The sequence below is a fragment of the Nerophis ophidion genome, linkage group LG16, assembly GCF_033978795.1.
Source record: "Nerophis ophidion isolate RoL-2023_Sa linkage group LG16, RoL_Noph_v1.0, whole genome shotgun sequence".
Taxonomy (NCBI): Eukaryota; Metazoa; Chordata; class Actinopteri; order Syngnathiformes; family Syngnathidae; genus Nerophis; species Nerophis ophidion.
The window spans coordinates 38,079,025-38,098,326 of record NC_084626.1 but is presented as its reverse complement, the minus strand read 5'-3'; the positions used below and the strand labels follow the sequence as shown (position 1 = coordinate 38,098,326).

Sequence of the window (19,302 nt, the reverse complement as noted above, 5' to 3'; positions counted from 1 at the left end):
TTGCCCAAGGACACAACGGCATTGACTAAGATGGCGGAAGCGGGAATCGAACCTGCAACCCTCAAGTTGCTGGCACGGCCGCTTTACCAACTGAGCTAAACCGCCTTAGAACTGCAGTTCTAAGTGTTGCTGGGTCAGGTTTGGTTTTGGAATTGGATTGCATTGTTATTGGATTGCATTGTTATTGGATTGCTGTGTATTGTTTTGTTGGATTGATTAAAAAAATAAAATAAAAAATAAAAAAATAAAAAAATGAGAATCGATTCTGTATCGCACAACGTGAGAATCGCGATTCGTATTCGAATCGATTTTTTTTCCACACCCATACCTTCTAGTGTGCCTAACATTGTGACAGGCAAGTGAAACTAAAACAACAGGAGTCATTCAGTCAAGATCAGTTCGTAACTCATACATTTTTAGAAGCATGTGCTATTTCGATATATGTCTGCACAGTTCAATTTGTTCCACTCTAGTGTGATACCTTAAAGTGAACATGAATATTTGTAAGGAAAGGCTTGTGAAACAACTCTTGTTTTAGGTCTCCTTCTAGTGCGCCTAGCATTGTGACAGGCAAGTGAAACTGAAACAACAGGAGTCATTCAGTCATGAGCAGTTCATAACGCATACATTTTTTTAAGCATGTGCTATTTTGATATATGTATACATTTCTTCACATTTCAATCTGTGCCACTCCAGTTTAATACCTTAAAGTGAACAACTGTTGTTGTAGGTCTCTTCTAGTGTGTCTAACATTGTGACAGGCAAGTGAAACTGAAAGCTATATCTGACTGTGAAAAGCGAATATATTGTAAAATGTATTTGGAAGAAGTGACGGTCAGACAAATATTACATTTTTGGCTTTTTAATTAAATAAAATGTTGCACACAAACTCACCTGCTATCTCCTCAATGGAGTCAGCATGCATGTCGAGCAGCACGCTGCCGTTGATGATGCAACTCCGCAACTCAAACAGGCTGTGGAGAGAAAGAGTAGCTACGTACGGCTTGCTCCACCTCTCGCCGCCGTCCTCGACATCTTCCTCAAACTTAAGCCACCTGTGAGATAAACAAAGAAGACATCGTCAGTGTCCAGGTAGTCCATCCATCCATTTTCTAGGGCTTGTCCCTTTAGGGGTCGCTGGACCCTATCTCAGCTGCATTTGGGCGGAAGGCGGGGTACACCCTGGACAAGTCGCCACCTCATCAGAGTGTCCAAGTAGTACCTAAAAGATTTTTCACCACACAAGCACGTTTTTGTCAAAACCGATGGGAAAATGTTAGAAAAGTGTTCTCCAGATGTAAAAGTACCGGTAATCTAGAGTCATGTCAGAGCAAAATAAATGCTCACATACCATCATCTATGTGAGCATGCAGGGTGATCATAGTGGTGTTCAATGTGCATTAGTTTAATTAGCAGTTTCTTTTGACTATGGTTATGGTTTATTTGTTTTGCGCATGTTTGAATTACATTTAGGAACACTACATGTTTACACTTGCACAATTCACCATAGCCAAAAAAGGGGATGAAGAAGCAGAGTTCATTTAATCCAACTATTTCAATTACTTTAAATTTAATGTAATGAAAACATTTCTATAATGATTTGGAGTATATGAAAAAGTGAGAAAGAAAACCTAGCTCTCTTTGACCATTATGGTATATTGTTCAATGCAGCAACAACACAACCAATGTTGTAATAGTAATAAGGAGCAAACTGCTCAGCCGGCAAGTTAATGAATGACAATTGGTCAGTGGAAAATCAACAAGTTTCACATTAACAGATGAGAAATGCAACTGACATTTTAAAGTAAATACGTAGATAAGTGAAGTTGCTGAATGCTTGATGCTAATTGGAGCATTTCTGGCACATACCCTAGTCATTCATTTTCCCTCTTCTTTTTAGGGAGTTTCATGGCTCAGTTCTGTTGCCTCAGGGAAAGGGGTCCCCTGGTTTGATAACAATATTAGCCACATAGCATAAAACAATGCTCTGATATCAAAAATAGACAAATTACTATATTGTATTACTGTGTGAGAGAGCACTTAAGCTCTTGCACATCCAGAAATGGTCCAGTAAGCTCTAAATGTCAACATCCAGGCTACCAGAAGCTTTTATTAGCAGGCTTTGTTGCCAATGCCTCCCAGAGGAAATACTAACCTGGCCGTTTCCTTCCACTCAGCATCTTTGCCATCCTTCACACAGATCTCATCTAGCTCAGTGAACAGCTCGTGGGCCACATGCTCAGCATCCTCCTCAGTACCAAGAATGAACTGGACCCGCTGGGACGGCGTGTCTGATGAAGTGACACAATTTTTTCACATTATGTTGGTCATTGTTTACTTGCTAAAGACATGAAAGCAACAATGAAGGCAGGTTAGTAGTTTACACTTGCACAAAGTAGGGCTGGGCGATATGGCCTTTTATTAATATCTCAATATTTTTAGGCCATGTCACGATACAAGATATATCTCTCGATATTTTGCCTTAGCCTTAAATGAACACTTGATGCATATAATCACACAAGTATGTCTACATTATAACATTCTTGTTCATACTGCATTAATATATGCTCATTTTAAACTTTCATGCAGAGAGGGAAATCACAACTAAGTCGATTGACCAAAACTGTATTTATTAAACAGTTATTAAGCAGTGGCACAAACATTCATGTCATTTCCAAACAAACTATTAGTGCACTTTTGTGCATGATGTCACTAAGATCATGACATATCACAACAACAAATTAAAGTGTACTTTTTGTACAGAACACAACTACAATAGTTTAAAACAAATTAAGTGCACTTTTGTGCATGATGTCACACAAAATATTTTAATAACTGTCAAATAAAAACTAGCTGTATACTTGGAAATCAAATAGTGTATGTCCCTTATTATGTTGTAGGTTCCGGCAGACGTTCTCTCCTTCTGTTGTGGACTATTTTTTTCATATGGTGTTGATGTGAAAATGGTTGATTGGGCATTTTATGAGTGTGGCACCGGCCAAGATGTTGACATGAGGAGTTTCAAAAACTCCTTATGCTCTAGCGGGGGACTTTTCAAATGATTCTACACATTAGCATTGCTGTTACTTTATGTAACAACGCTTTGTCTCATACTTGACATATTACGGTTGTCTGTTCGACATATTTCCGCTTGAAGGCAAACCACCGCCAGACAATGGACCACGTGCTGTTTTTCTTGGGAATTAATTGTTCCTTCATTTGTTACCAGATTTGCACCTTCTTTCTCTTGTATTACCACTCGCACCGCACCGTTAGCACCACAGCTAATCTTACCAGTGTCGCTACCTCTCTGCTCCGCGAGGGCGTGTCATATGCAATGTCATATTGCACACATCACAGTATGTGATGTATGGAAGAAATGTGCACTCGTTTTATGTCTCAGTGAGGAGAGACAACAAAGAGTGAGGAACGCCTGTAGTGTAATGCCCGCAGCTATAAAGCAACTGCGTGAGAACGCATACTCGAGTATCAAGATATAGTACATTTCTATATCAAACAGAGACAAACCCGCGACATATCGAGTATATCTATATATCGCCCACAATGTACTACAAACATTTAACATGTTGCACTCACAATAGAACACATTAAATGAACTGTTTCACTTTCACCACACAGTTGTAAAATTGGTTATCCAATCCCACATTTTTCGTATGGTTAGGTTGTTGACGAATATTTGCATCGGCCGTCTTAGTCATGTACGGCCAGTCTTCGTGTTTTTTTGTGCTGCAAAAAAACCATCATTGGGCCAAAGATGCCATTATCTGTTAGGACAGAAAGAGGCATGGTGCAGGACAAAGTGTCTTTAATCATACTCACACAGCGCGAATCCACATGCAAAACACAAAAATAAAGACTAGGATACAGGTAACAGACAGTAAGGGATTTGAGGGAATGCATCTAACACACGGGTTACGCTCCGAATGGAAACAACCACTCTCTTGGCAATTACAAAACCCAAAACCAGTGAAGTTGGCACGTTTTGTAATTTGTAAATAAAACAGAATCCAATGATTTTGAAATCATTTTCAACTTATGTTCAATTAAATTATGGCAAAGACAAAATATTTATTGTTGAAACTGAGAAACCTATTTTTTTTTTGTAAATATCCTTCACTGACAGCAACATATTGCAAAAAAGTTGACACTGGAGTATTTTTACCACTGTATTACATGGCCTTTCCTTTTAACAACACTCAGTTAACGTTTGGGGACTGAGGAGACCAATTTTTGAAGCTTTTCAGGTGGAATTCTTTCCCATTCTTGCTTGATGTACAGCTTAAGTTGTTCAACAGTCCGGGGTCTCTGTTGTGGTATTTTAGGCTTCATACTGCGCCACACATTTTCAATGGGAGACATGTCTGGACTACAGGCAGGCCAGTCTAGTGCTCGCACATTTTTACTATGAAGCCACACTGTTGTAACACGTGGCTTGGCATTGTTTTGCTGAAATTAGCAGGGACGTCCATGATAACGTTGCTTGGATAGCAGCATACGTTGCTCCAAAATCTGTATATACCTTTCAGCATTATTGTTGCCTTCACAGATGTGTAAGTTACCCATGCTTTGGGCACTAATACACCCCCATACCATCACAGAGGCTGGCTTTTGAATTTTGCACCTATAACAGTTCGGATGGTTCTTTTCCTCTTTGGCCCGGAGGACACGACGTCCACAGTTTGCAAAAAAAATTTGAAATGTGGACTCGTCAGACCACAGAACACTTTTTCACTCTTAAATGAGCTGGGTGTTGTTGAGGAATGGCTTTCGCTCTGCATAGTTGAGTTTTAACATGCACTTACAAATGTAGCGACAAACTGTAGTTACTGACAGTGTTTTTCTGAAGTGTTCCTGAGCCTATGCTTTTTGATGTGGTACCGCCTGAGGGTTCGAAGGTCCGTAATATCATCACTAACGTGCAGTGATTTTTCTAATTCTCTGAAACTTTTGATGATATTACGGACAGTAGATGGTGAAATCCCTAAATTCCTTGCAGTAGCTCGTTGAGATATGTTGTTCTTAAACTTTTTGAGCATTTGCTCACGCCACTGCCTTATGTCTAGTTTTGGGTAGATGATGCTTCACATCTGACGACCACCTGTTGTACCCACTATGACTTTGTATTAAAAGTGTGTCGTGAACCAACTTCTGTGTCTTTCCTCCTGTGTCTCTTCTACTGTCGGCAGGAATAATCAGAACTTGTGGTTAAAGTCAACTGATAAAGTTCCTCAATGTTGTAGTCTGCTTATTCATTGTGTCCCGTGTCTAAATGTTGCCTACTCTCAAGGTGTAAGAACTACTGAATTCAATAGTAGTGGCTCTCCTCTCCCCTCCTTTGCATTTATACATTTATTGTCATTTATTTGTATTTCACATTGTTTTGTCTGTGTAAACAACAATTATCCTCTACAAAATGTTGTTTTCTCTTTATATTTTTGAATTTCTAGAACAAATGAATTGGATTTACTTATTTATTAAGACAAAAATTGCTTTGGTTTTTGGTTTTCGTATGATTTTTTGGAACAGATTACACACAAAAGACGGGGTATTAGTCAGTGTACAGTATACACTGCAAAAAACAGCCAACAAGAAATAAGATAAAAAGACTAGATTTTAGGGAGAATATACTATAAACTAATGCAATTATCTGACCATGCAGCTTGTAAGATTTGTAAATCTAGAACTTGCCTAGAAACTAGCTAGAACTTAGAAATAAGTATTATTATCAGAAAAAAAGCATTATTCAACTTGCAACTCTTCAGGATGTTGCAGAATCTTTAACATTTATAGACTACAATAGATTAAGTATAATTATTCATACTAAAATGAAGATTATGATGTAAAGTCAATGTCTAAAAATAAGTAAGTAGCTCTTAAAAGTAGGTACATTTCTAGAAATACAATTTTAAATCTTGGCAAGTGGCAAATAAAATGCAGTGTATGGATGTAGCGTTAGTGTGGATAAATATGTATGACTTCACCCTATTAGGAGTTGCTATGATGACTACTAGTCTGGTCATGCATGCCAACAGGAAATGTGCTGACCAGTCTCTCTGCTAATTAGCAAGTTTGTCAATATTTGCCTGTAGGCATGCGTCTATGTGTGACTCTTACAGTATTGACAGTCATGATTGAACCACCATTACCAGCTCTTTCTTACATGAATGTTCAAACAAAAACTATCCTAGACTACCTGGCAAATGTATCGCAAAACAAAAACAAACAAGGCAAAAATGTGTAGGATGGTAAATGTATTGTATCTGCGTACCGTGACAGGGTGTCTTCTCACTTCCCTCGCTTTGTGGTGTTGAGATGCTTCCCGCCCTCCTGTCTTTCTTACGGTGCCGAGAACCGTGAGCCTTGTGGTGCCGATGACTTTGCCGCGGCATCCGAACCCCAACAAAGAGGGTCCTGTGGCCTGGGAATGAGGTTATAGAGGCCACAATATTAAGTACACATTATGATGAAATGTATAAAGATAATAATGCAAAGTCATGATTGGTTATGATGCATAGTGGTTGCATTTTACAGTTTGATGGTGCTGTTAAATAAAGTGTGTTCAAAAAAACATTAGAATTATACATTTTCAGCAGAAATAAGCAGATGTTGTCGAGCTGAAAAGCTGAAGAAATAAATGAACTGAAGTCTTAAACAGCTGATTATTACATCTCCATCCATCCATCCATTTTCTACCGCTTATTCCCTTTTCGGGGTCGCTGGCGCCTATCTCAGCTCAGTATATAATAATCCCCGGACACCACACAATGCCCGTAAACATTATGGATATATGGTAGTGGTTTAATTAAATTTAATTAAATTCTAAGATGCCAAAACCATGATCACACACGTTGACAGTTGCACAATTCAACAAAGGAGTTGGAAGAAGCTGCGCTTATTTAATCCTACCCCTTTTCCGTGTTTCAGCAACAACGTTTTAATAGGAGAAGAAATAGCTCCTGCAGTGATAAAATAAAGGACACCGAAAGAAGAAACAAAATTTAAAAAGTGTAAATATAATGAATAATAAATAAATAAATTACAGAAAAATAAATGCATGTGTAAATAATTACACAATAAATAAAACTGATAAACATGATATACATTAAGCACCAGCTTTGTAATTAACAATACATTAACTATATAGCTTAACATTTGAAAATGACTGCATGTTTTTGTTGTTATTTATTGTCAAATTTCTGTTTTTGTTTCTGTTATTCCTCTGTGTCACAGGTGTCAAACTCAAGACCAAAAGGCCAGATCTGGCCCGCAATTGTCATTTTATGTAGCCCCCCACATCACTTATGTGCTTTCAAAAAGCTGGAAATATTAAAGCATATTATGCCTAAATGTATTGGTTCTTTCAATTTTGACAGAAAACAAAACAGCGTATGTGCTACACTTTATTATTATCTGCTCATGCAAGCAATTCTGGAGGGTGTTGTCAAAAAGAAACAGTAAATATTATTTCAAAGGAAGTTATCCATCAATCTGTTAGTAAAACATAATAGTCTAAATTTGTTGGAGACGCAAATTGAGGCTATTATTAATTAATTTATACACATATATATATATATATAGACACATTTCATATATAGACACATTTTATATATATATATATATATATATATATATATATATATATATATATATACACACACACACACACACAAACATTTGTTCCGGGTATACGCCGCCTTCCTCCCGATTTTGCAGCTGAGATGGGCTCCAGCACCCCCCGTGACCCCAAAAGTGACAAGCAGTAGAAAATGGATGGATGGATATATATATGTATATATATATATATATCCTGTCACAAGCGGCCCTTTGAGGGCAACCGTAATTGAGATGTGGTCTTTAATAAAAACAAGTTTGACGACCATAATAATAATAATAATAATAATGGATTAGATTTATATCGCGCTTTTCTATTGTTAGATACTCAAAGCACTCACAGTGAAGTGGGAACCCATCATTCATTCACACCTGGTGGTGGTAAGCTACATCAGTAGCCACAGCTGCCCTGGGGTAGACTGACGGAAGCGTGGCTGCCAGTTTGCGCCTACGGCCCCTCCGACCACCACCTATCATTCATTCACCAGTGTGAGCGGCACCGGGGGCAAGGGTGAAGTGTCCTGCCCAAGGACACAACGGCAGCAATTTGGATGTCAATAGGTGGGAAGCGAACCTGCAACCCTCAGGTTTCTGGCATGGCCGCTCTACCCACTACGCCATGCCGCCCATGTTCTACAGTATGTACTAAAAAGCAGTTACTTCCAATTTAATAAGTAAAGGTGGTAGTGGATCTACAGTAGTCTATGTTCTTCTCCAATTTCTAGCATTTTGTGTTGTAATATACCATTATCGTAATTTTTGTGTCTCAGCAATAATGCTGCTTGTCTCGCCTTTGTACTGACCTTCCAGTTCTTCCTTCTCATAGTGGATGTTCAGTACCGAGCTGGTCCCACCCTGGTCTATCACCACCTCCTCATCTGGCCGCTGGTGGACAGACATACATACAATATGACACATACAGTTTCCACTGCATTTTTTTTTTTCCATCAGACCATAAATTCCTGGTAGAGCTTTCGCTCAGCCGCCATATGGTGTTTCGTCGAATATACATTTTCTGTTCTGACATGCAACGTTTAACTAATATAGTATGATCAATACGCACATACAGCAACTATACCACTGTGTGTGCTTGTGTTGGTGAGTGTGTGTCTGTTTGTTTGAAATCGAAAACAATATCCATAAATGAAAGAAGACAGTTGAGCAGTTGCATGACTTCCGGCCAACTGCAATATGTACATTAGTGCTTGACTAATCTATGAACATACACACGACTCTGTACAGTACAGTATGTGCAAAAGATTTTCATCGGATGTCACACAAATATAGGCATGATATTATAGGAGAGTGCAATTATGGTTTGGTATGTACCTTGATTTTAGAGTCACAGTTCGAAAAAGTTTCGGTACAGTATAGGAACAAATTGCTAGCAGATAATTTTCCAATAGTTGTTTTTCTCAAATTAAATAATAACTTTAAAAAAAATCAATAACCACACAAATATCAAATAAAAGGGAAGGATTACATGAGGAAAACCCACAGTAACATTTCTGAGAGAGAGTATTATCATTTTAAATTTTAATTGTTTTTAAATCGTGATTGATTACCACACTTGAAAAAACTCACTGTAAAATTGCTTGTTTCCATACGAAACATCTAACGCGCTAATCACTGGCAATCTTAAATGTAAACCAAGACACCAAAACATTTCGAAAATAAAACTCAGATAAAATATTTCAGTGTGTGTATGTTTCGTGCTTGCCCGTTCTAAAGAGATTGACTTTGATGGACTTGCTTTGTGCCACAGCAAGTTTTTAATTGTGATGAGCACTGACTTTTCTGGAAAAATATGCCAAAGCAGATTTATTTCACAGCGAATTAGAAGACTACCTTTAGTTCAGTGGCATCTCTTCCAAGAGCACATGGCCCCTCCCCCTGTCCTCGCTTCTCCCCTCTGTCTGCTCCTTTCTCTCCTCTCATGAGTAGCTCACAAGAGGAACTTTGCCGATGTACTTTAAGTGGATTTAACTTTTGGAAATGTTTATAATTGTTGTTAAAGTTTAAAACATCTGGTATCTGTTATGGGAGGAGAGGCTACTGTCGGGCCTGCCACTGACAGTTTGTTTGTGTTTTAGTTTTTCCTCTGTGTGTGTTTAGTATTTCCTGTCTTTAGTTTCTGTCAGCACTCTTATTTTGCTAGTTTCCTGTCTTTCTCCCTGAGCGCTGTTTCACCTCAGCTGCGGCTGATTGGCACCTGGCCATACCTGGTGTCAATCAGCCCACTCCTATTTTTACCTGCTTTGTTCCTCCAGTCAGTGCTGGATTATTGTATAGCATGTCACTCTTGTCGTTGCTACCTGTCATATCATATCTTGTCTATGCAGCGTTGCGGTAAGCTATATTCAATAGTAGTTTGTAGCTTATTATCTTTTGTTCCCTGCTTCCAAGTTTGATTTCTTATTACAAGTACAACTTCTGTTTTCCTGCTAGATACCTGTTAGCTTCCACGCTAGACCTTTTTGTTTGTTATCCGCCCACGTGCACGCTTTTTGTTTGTACCCTTTGTTGGTTTTTGTCTTAGTGTTTTAAATTAAATCATGTTTTCTCACTCCATGCCTGCTTCTATCTCTGCATCTTGGGGTTTGTCACAAACAAACTGAGACTGTCCCTCACTAGTAGAAGACTGGTACGCCTCTGTGCTGAACAAAAATTTCCGTATTGAAAAGATGTAAAAACATGGAGCATTACTCCCGATTGGAATTATGTATATAACTTAATTTTTACAGCTCAAACTGAACGCTACAGTCTTTCATCCAGAAGTCATTGTTCATTAAACTACTGAGTGAACCGCTAATGCGATGCTAACTGCGTATAGTACTGGCAATACATCTTCCTCTTATGGTGTCATTAGCGTGATTAGCGGCTGTGAGTCTGAATTAGTGAGGAAATGAGAACATTGGAGCTGTCACAGCGAGATGTTAAATGCCCGTTTGAACCTGGGTGGTGGAAATATGCTGTAAAAAAACAATAACATGTAATTTTAGTAGAAGTGAATGGTGATTTCATTGAAATGATGCGGTCCTCTCCCGTTGTCTCCTGCATATCAGTCACTCCATGACTCAGCTCGTCTTTATCCCCTGACACTTAATGTGCTTTTAAAGAACAAGGCGGCTTAATTATTCTTAGTTTGTTGTTACGTCTAAGCGGGAGGTATAAGTGTGAGGATTGCATAAAAAGGCCAGCTGTGACTCACGCTTTAATCAAAATGGAACTGTGTATCTAACACTGCACATGTTCGCTTTGAAAATGCTCTTACTACATTTGTAATGCCAAACCCCTATCTTTATGTTTCAATTGATGTTTATCTGCTTTGTCCATTTTGTATTACGATGTATTGTAGTGATTTTTGCCTAAAAACAAAGTTAATTATATATCTAAATGTGGGAGTGGAGACTTTTAGCTTTAATTTATTACATGAGAGAACCCAGAGCCATGTGTGCTTAAAGTACCTGTAAAATGGGTGGTCTTATTTTCTATTTATTTTTTTTAATAAAATAGCACTAAATAATGTCAAATATGTGTGAAATTACAAAATATGTTACATTGGGAGCTTGAAAAAACAATATTTGAGACTTTCTTGTGCAAGTTAGTACCAAAACACAGCATGTTTAATGCTAAAAGCGAACTAGCAATACGATATTTTCCGATCCTGTTTTATAAGAATTTATTCAGGAAATATTGTAAAACATGTTGTATTGTAATGTCTGACACTAAAGTGTTAGAATTTTTGAATGAGGTTTAAGTTAGAGCTGGGCGATATTGCCTTTTTTTAATATCGCGATATTTTTAGGCCATATCGCGATATACAATATATATTACGATATTTTGCCTTGGCCTTGAATGAACACTTGATGCATATAATCACAGCAGTATGATGATTCCATGTGTCTACATTAAAACATACTTCTTCATACTGCATTCATATATGCTACTTTTAAACTTTAATGCAGAGAGGGAAATCATAACTAAGTCAATTGACCAAAAGTGTGTTTATTAAAGTTATTAAGCAATGGCACAAACATTTGAGTCATTTTCAAAACATAAATTGCAAGACTATCAGACATTTTAAGTGTCAAATAAAAATGAGCTGCATAATAGGAAATCAAATAGTATTTGTCCTTCACTATGTGGTATGTTACTAAGGTTATGAAATTCTCTTCATTCTCTAGCGAGTGACTTTTCAAATGATGCTACATATTAGCATTAATGCTACTTTTTATAGCAACGCTTTCCCCACCCCACTCTTGACAAATTACAGTTGTCTGTTCGACATATTCCCACTTGAAGCCGAACTACCGCCAGACGATGGAAACCCTGCTGTTTTTATTGGGAATTAAGTCTTCCTTCATTTGTTACCAGATCCGCAACATCTTTCTCTCGTACGGCTACGTTAGCAGCTAACGTTAGCCACGCCGCTACCTCTCTGCCCTGCGAGGGCGTGTATGTGACGTATGACGTGACAATTTGTGACGTATGTAAGAATGTGCACCTGCTTGTCTGCGAGAAGGAGACACGGGAAAGAGCGAGGAGAGCCTGAAGTGTACGCCCGCAGCTAAAAGTCCTGCGTGAGAACGTATACTCGAATATTACAATACAGTCATTTTCTATATCGCACAGAGACAAACCTGCGATATATGGTATATATTGATATATCGCATATATTGATATATCGCCCAGCCCTAGTTTAAGTTGACCTTTAATGGGGCAAAAAGAAGCTTAAGAACATTCGCTAGCTTACCTGGCAACATGTTAAGGAAGCCATGTCCTGGGATAGTCACATGACAATCACTCCAAAATGTTTCTATCATTTAGGGCTTAAATGAGTCAATTTCTTGCAAAAAATTATATAGGGCCCATTTTATGACATTATTTCTTTAGGATTTACCGTATCTTATGCAGAGTTCCTCCATTTTCAGAGTTCCTCCATTTTCAGACTAGTTAATAGTTAATTAAAGAGATCCCCTTGTAAATGATAAATGATAAATGGGTTGTACTTGTATAGCGCTTTTCTACCTTCAAGGTACTCAAAGCGCTTTGACACTACTTCCACATTTACCAATTCACCCACACATTCACACACTGATGGAGGGAGCTGCCATGCAAGGCGCCAACCAGCGCCCATCAGGAGCAAGGGTGAAGTGTCTTGCTCAGGACACAACGGACGTGACGAGGTTGGTACTAGGTGGGAATTGAACCAGGGACGCTCGGGTTGCGCACTCTCCCCACTGCGCCACGCCGCCCCTATCTATGACGAATGAAGGAGAAAAAGTTTGGATTGTTTAAATAGTTTTGTGTACTATTAATTTTTTTAATTACTATTTCAAGGGATGTTCCCATTAGGTGGGAATTAAAATCATCCACAGTAAATAAAATGCATAAGTGCTCAATAAAATGAATATTTGTATACAAATCCCCATTATTTGCCACAGAATAGCCACTCTTTCTGCGGTGCAAAACAACACAACACTAAAACAAAAACTCAACAATACATAGAAGTGACACTAAAAACAAAGAGCATATAGAAATATAAAGATATATCGTGTTTTACCAATTAATCTAATTGCATATTGAATAGATACAATTCCATAAATAGATTTAAAACACTTGGAACACTGGAAAAATAGAATTGTGCTTTCTAAAATAAATTTTTTACCATGAAAGATAATATTTAATAATTGAAATCCTTTAAAAATGGTATGTTTTACAAATTAATTTTACTTCTTGCATTAACTATACTTTAAAGTTATTTAATTAAAAAATATATATATATATTTAGTTAAAATGTACCCCTGTGTTTTCCCTTGGTCGGGTTACTCTCGCACATTATACCTTCTGAAAAACATAGACTCTTACACAAGTCACATGGTTCACTCATTTAGGTTTAGTTATATTAATGGTCATATTACAATTGTGGCAGCAAAATTCTGTTACCTAAATTTTTTTGTCAGGTTGTTACTTTTAGAATTACATTTTTATTTCAATTTCTGTAATGTGCGTAATGTCTAATTAAACGTATGTTTGTGTTATGTGCAGACAAAGCCGCTATTTATTGATCAAACAGCACAATTGTCGATGTCCCATAGCGCAGACATAATTCCAGTCAACATCGCTAAGCCTTCTGGGTAATGTAGTCTCTAAACCTATTTGCAATGCCGACCGAGCAAAGGGGTGTAGCCTTTACATGTTTGAGACGTTGAAGTGTGATAATAATATCTAATTTTGTCTCATTTACGAACACAAATTAGTGCTATTGATCTCTCTCAACAGTACAAATGCTCTTAACGTGTGGGAACAAATAAATGTGTGGAACATAAATGAATGTTTAAGAGACAAACACAAAATGTAAATATGTAAAAAAGGATAACCACGCACGCAAGCACACACACACACACACACACACACAGTTATCATTCAATGCAGCTGTGGCTGGTGAAACAAGAGCACCTATACAATGTGCAGCTTCTGCGCTCAAGCTGGAGGCAGTAGGCTCCATTAGAGCTGGAGCTTTACCAAAGTTATGACACCAAACAGGAGAGAGAGTCAGTATTAAAGGGCTTTGTCGCTAAAATAGCCAGGCAGTATCTGATCATCAATTGGGGATCCATTTTATCCACACATAAAAGGCTTTGTGACCAAAAAGCTCTTTCATCTTTATGTGGTATGTGTTGCTTCTCCGTGTCAGCGTGTGCAGCATGTTCTTAAAGGTTACCAGTTTGTTTTTCTGTCATTTTGGCAGGTTAATGGTTCCTTGTCATTCAGCTCACCTTCTCTGGCTCACATTTTGACCTACAAGAATCCATGGTGACACATGTGTCAGCCATGTGACAAACTCAGGATACGATTTGCTCAAAATGGAAGTGTGTCAAGTCAGCTTGCTAAATTTCAAAAGTGTATTCGTTTGCTATTAAAAAGATCATTTAAAACCTGTTTAATAATTCCCATACTTGATTTGGCTGTCATGTATTAGAATTCTACAGTTTTTATTGTATTTAAGTCATACAAAACAAACTAACAAAATATTGCTATTCGGCTTTTAGCGTTAAAATCCCGATGGAACGCATGACTTCACGAAATAAGTTGCTCAATAAATCTCACAATTTTATTTGTTTTGAATCACGGGTGTCCAAACTATGGCCCGCCGGCCAAGTGCGGCCCAATGGGGTCTTCAGTCCGGCCCACGAGACTTCACAAGTTTAATAAAAAGTGTGGCCCGCCGAAAGAGAGGCGTGGTTAATATTTATGGTCATCGACCATGAGTTTTGTTTTGAAGGGCACTGAGCACTGTATTATTTTTAATGAACCAATCCACAAAACGGGCAGCACGGATGAGGAGGGGTTAATGCGTCTGCCTCACAATACGAAGGTCCTGAGTAGTCCTGGATTCAATCCCGGGCTTGGGATCTTTCAGTGTGGAGTTTGCATGTCCTCCCCGTGACTGCGTGGGTTCCCTCCGGGTACTCCGGCTTCCTCCCACTTCCAAAGACATGCACCTGGGGATAGGTTGATTGGCAACACTAAATTGGCCCTAGTGTGTGAATGTGAGTGTGAATGTTGTCTGTCTATCTGTGTTGGCCCTGGGATGAGGTGGTGACTTGTCCAGAGTGTCCCCCGCCTTCTGCCGATTGTAGCTGAAATAAGCACCAGCGCCCCCCCGCAACACCAAAGGGAATAAGTGGTAGTAAATGGATGGATGGATAGGCAATCCACAAAACTTTTCCCACTCTATTAAACTTTGCAAATGTTATAAAACACGTCCAAGCAAAACATTTAAAATTGCACCAATATAAAACCACTACCATGCATGATGGGTAATATACAAAACACTCTCTCCACACTTCCCCATTATTGGCGCATTTTAGCTGCTTGATATTCCTGATGGCTTACAAAACTTTAAGGTAATCACAGAAGTAAACAAGGTAAGAGTCGAAATGTCATGTACGAAAAAATTAATACACAAAGTTTTATTGTTTTTATCACCTGCCCTCACACTCTGCCGTGCCGTCCTTTGCGCCCGATGTTGTGCTGTCGTCTGGAAACAGGCTTGTAAAACACGGCACACTGATAAAGCTTAACCTATTTTTACTATAACAATATACAAGGTTTTTATTATGTGCATGTATTGTTGCATTTGAAACAATTGTATTGTTCAGTCAATCAAGTTTACTTACACAGCCCTTAATCACGAATGTCTCAAAGGGCTGCACAAGCCACAACAACATCCTCGGCTCAGATCCCACATCAGGGCAAGAATAAACTCAAACAAATGGGCACAATGAGAAAGCTTGGGATGAATAACAACTTTTTTGAATGCTCGAGGAACAGTACCAGAGGAACGTGATCAGTTAATAACATTTAGCACTGATGATTCTAATATTACAAACATCTCCTTGATAAGTTTCCCAGGAAGTGGGTCAAGTAAACGTGTTGTTTGTTTTGTCCAGTTTACAAGTTGCAGGAGTTCCTCTATTGGTATTTCTTCCAAAAGAGAGTGATTATTTTGGAGAGCAATGTCTGTCTTACATACATCCATATCTGCGTTAATAGACCCCAATTGGAGCTGAGACGCAGTATCTTGTGGCGGCGTGGCTCGGTTGGTATAGATATACAGATGTACAAATAAATATACAAATACATGTATACACATATACATTCACAAATATACATGTATATTTACACATATACATGTATATAATCACATATACATACATATATACATACATATATATATAGATAAATATATTTACACATGTATATAATATTCTAAATGTATACATATACTGTATATACATTCACAAATATACATGTATATTTACACACATACATGTATATAATCACATTTACATATATATACATACATATATATATATAGATAAATATATTTACACATGTATATATTATAAATGTATACATATACTGTATATAGTAATATTTTTTATATGAATATACATGTACAAATACTGTATATGTAGTCTTTGTATGTGTATATATAAAGATATATATATATATATATATATATATATATATATATATATATATATATATATACACACATATACATATATATATATATATATATGGGCTTCACGGTGGCAGAGGGGTTAGTGCGTCTGCCTCACAATACGAAGGTCCTGCAGTCCTGGGTTCAAATCCAGGCTCGGGATCTTTCTGTGTGGAGTTTGCATGTTCCCTCCGGGTACTCCGGCTTCCTCCCACTTCCAAAGACATGCACCTGGGGATAGGTTGATTGGCAACACTAAATGGTCCCTAGTGTGTGAATGTGAGTGTGAATGTTGTCTGTCTATCTTCGTTGGCCCTGCGATGAGGTGGCGACTTGTCTGGGGTGTACGCCACCTTCCGCCCGAATGCAGCTGAGATAGGCACCAGCATTTGCCGCGATCCCAAAAAGGGACAAGGGGTAGAAAACGGAAGGATGGATATATATATATATATATATATATATATATTGTGGGCCAGACGATGGGTTGGGGTGCGTATACACACACACACAAATATATATATATGTATATATGCATATATATACATATCAATCACATATATATACATATCAATCACACACACATATATATATATATATATATATATATATATATATATATATATATATATATATACTTATTTCTATATACACACATAATTTTTTGTGTGCCCTGCGATGAGGTGACGACTTGTCCAGGGTGTACCCCGCCTTCCGCCCGATTGTAGCTGAGATAGGCGCCAGCGCCCCCCGCGACCCCGGAAGGGAATAAGCGGTAGAAAATGGATGGATGGATGGATATATATATATATATATATATATATATATATATATATATATATATATATATATATATATGTATATATATATATATATATGTATATATATATATATATTGTTATTTTACATGCAGTCGGCTTTTGGCCCCTGTGCATTTGTGGTATTCAATTGTCAAGTCCAGGAATACATTTACTTTGAGCACCCATATTGTATATGTGACATCTCACTTCTAATTAGTCGTACAGTGACACCATACTTTTCGTATGACTCAGTTTTCAATGAAAATGCCAAAAGTTTGTCCGATTTGTAACAAAAACTTTGGTTATTGTACAACCAAAGATTGTGTGTAACAAACGAGTATACCTGTATGTAATCGAGTTTCTAAAAACTCAGGCTGTGCTTTTTTTTATTGAACATGACTGCAAAATAAGTCACAATGGAGCCAAAAAAGGTCACAAATGCCAGCACTTTGATAAAGGTGAGAAACATTATTGAATTAAAAAAAAAAAACGTAGTAAAGTACGAGGGAGATGCCTCGTCATTTATATGTATTTTACATTATTTTCCGCATGTAAAACTATCATGATTTTTTTATGGGGGGGGACATTGTTTTATTTTTATAGGATTCGATCATCGTCTGAGGTACCGCTATATTTTAGAAAAACATGTCTTCCATGTTCTACTTGGTCTGTGATATAGCCCTCATTATTTTCCTTCAGGCACAAATCTGTAGCTCTGGGTCCTTGTGTGTTAAGTGCTTCACATAATTAAAAGGTTCACATGGCACTCACTTTTTCCTCGCCGCAGGTGAGCACACGCAAGTCTGTGCCCCTCAAGGCACAAACACGTGCACACGTTTCCACTGACATAGCACATCCGGCGAGTTTCTGACGCCTGCTTCTATCGCCTGGCAACAGGCCCTTCTCTCGATACTCTTGTCCCTGAGCTGTGTCACGCGGCTGGGGGAGGTTTATGACTCTCACAAGTCATTTTCCATGCAGATTACCACCACCCCGCCATTGAAATTATCCACAGCCACTCTTAAAATGGCCGTTTTGTCCTTGTGTCTCCTTCAAGTGGAAGGAGATGAGGGAAACTCCGACCCTGTAAAGTACGGACTTCAGCCTAAATATCGACTTTGTGTTATAAACCCAATTGAACATACTATTATTAAAGGTCCACTATTTTGCTAAATTTACTTCTAACATCTTCCTTACTTGTTTGCCCTCATTTTAAAAAAGTTAATTGATTTTATAGATTTGAATTGAAAAAAAACAAACAGGCTTACATATTGGAGCTTTGTTAATTATCCGTCAGTCAGCTGGAAACATAGGAGCTGTAAGTTTGATTATTTTGTTTTTCTTCTGCAGAATGGCTAACCTAGGGTAAGGGAGTCCATAAACCTCACTCCCTGGTGACTTCAACAGTCAGGACAGGGTTGAAAAGAAGCCGATGATATTTATTGATATCAAAAGGTAAATGATCAAAAACATGACCTAGCATGACCCAGAACATCCCAGAACAAGCTAGTCCGGTTACTTTTAGACCTCCACCCCAGATCACACCTCACTCGCTCAGGGTGGAGGACAGAGTAAAAAAACTTGCACTGAGCCTAGTCTATAAAATCCGCTACACCTCCCTGACACCGAAGTACATGTCAAACTACTTCCTTATGACCGCCATAACCACAACACCGGGGGGAGCTCCACAAACCACGTTAAACCCAGATTCCGATCTAACAAAGGTCTTAACTCATTCTCGTTCTATGCCACATCAATGTGGAATGCACTCCCAACAGGTGTAAAAGTAAGTGCATCTCTATATTCCTTCAAAACCGCTCTAAAACAACACCTCCAGGCAACATCAACCCTTTACTA

General features: G+C 38.1%; 1 protein-coding gene across 3 annotated transcripts in view; it reads right to left on the bottom strand.

Annotated features, from left to right (window-relative positions):
* Positions 1 to 19,302, bottom strand: part of slc4a8 (solute carrier family 4 member 8) — a 98,670-nt gene that overhangs the window by 50,401 nt on the left and 28,967 nt on the right. For all 3 annotated transcript variants that reach the window (XM_061875154.1, XM_061875156.1, XM_061875157.1), the window contains exons 2-5: positions 8,436 to 8,517; positions 6,290 to 6,439; positions 2,156 to 2,291; positions 895 to 1,055 (exon numbers count right to left, since the gene is read on the bottom strand). In XM_061875154.1, coding sequence (XP_061731138.1) covers positions 895 to 1,055; positions 2,156 to 2,291; positions 6,290 to 6,439; positions 8,436 to 8,517 — 529 coding nt within the window. The remainder of the gene's footprint in view (positions 1 to 894; positions 1,056 to 2,155; positions 2,292 to 6,289; positions 6,440 to 8,435; positions 8,518 to 19,302) is intronic.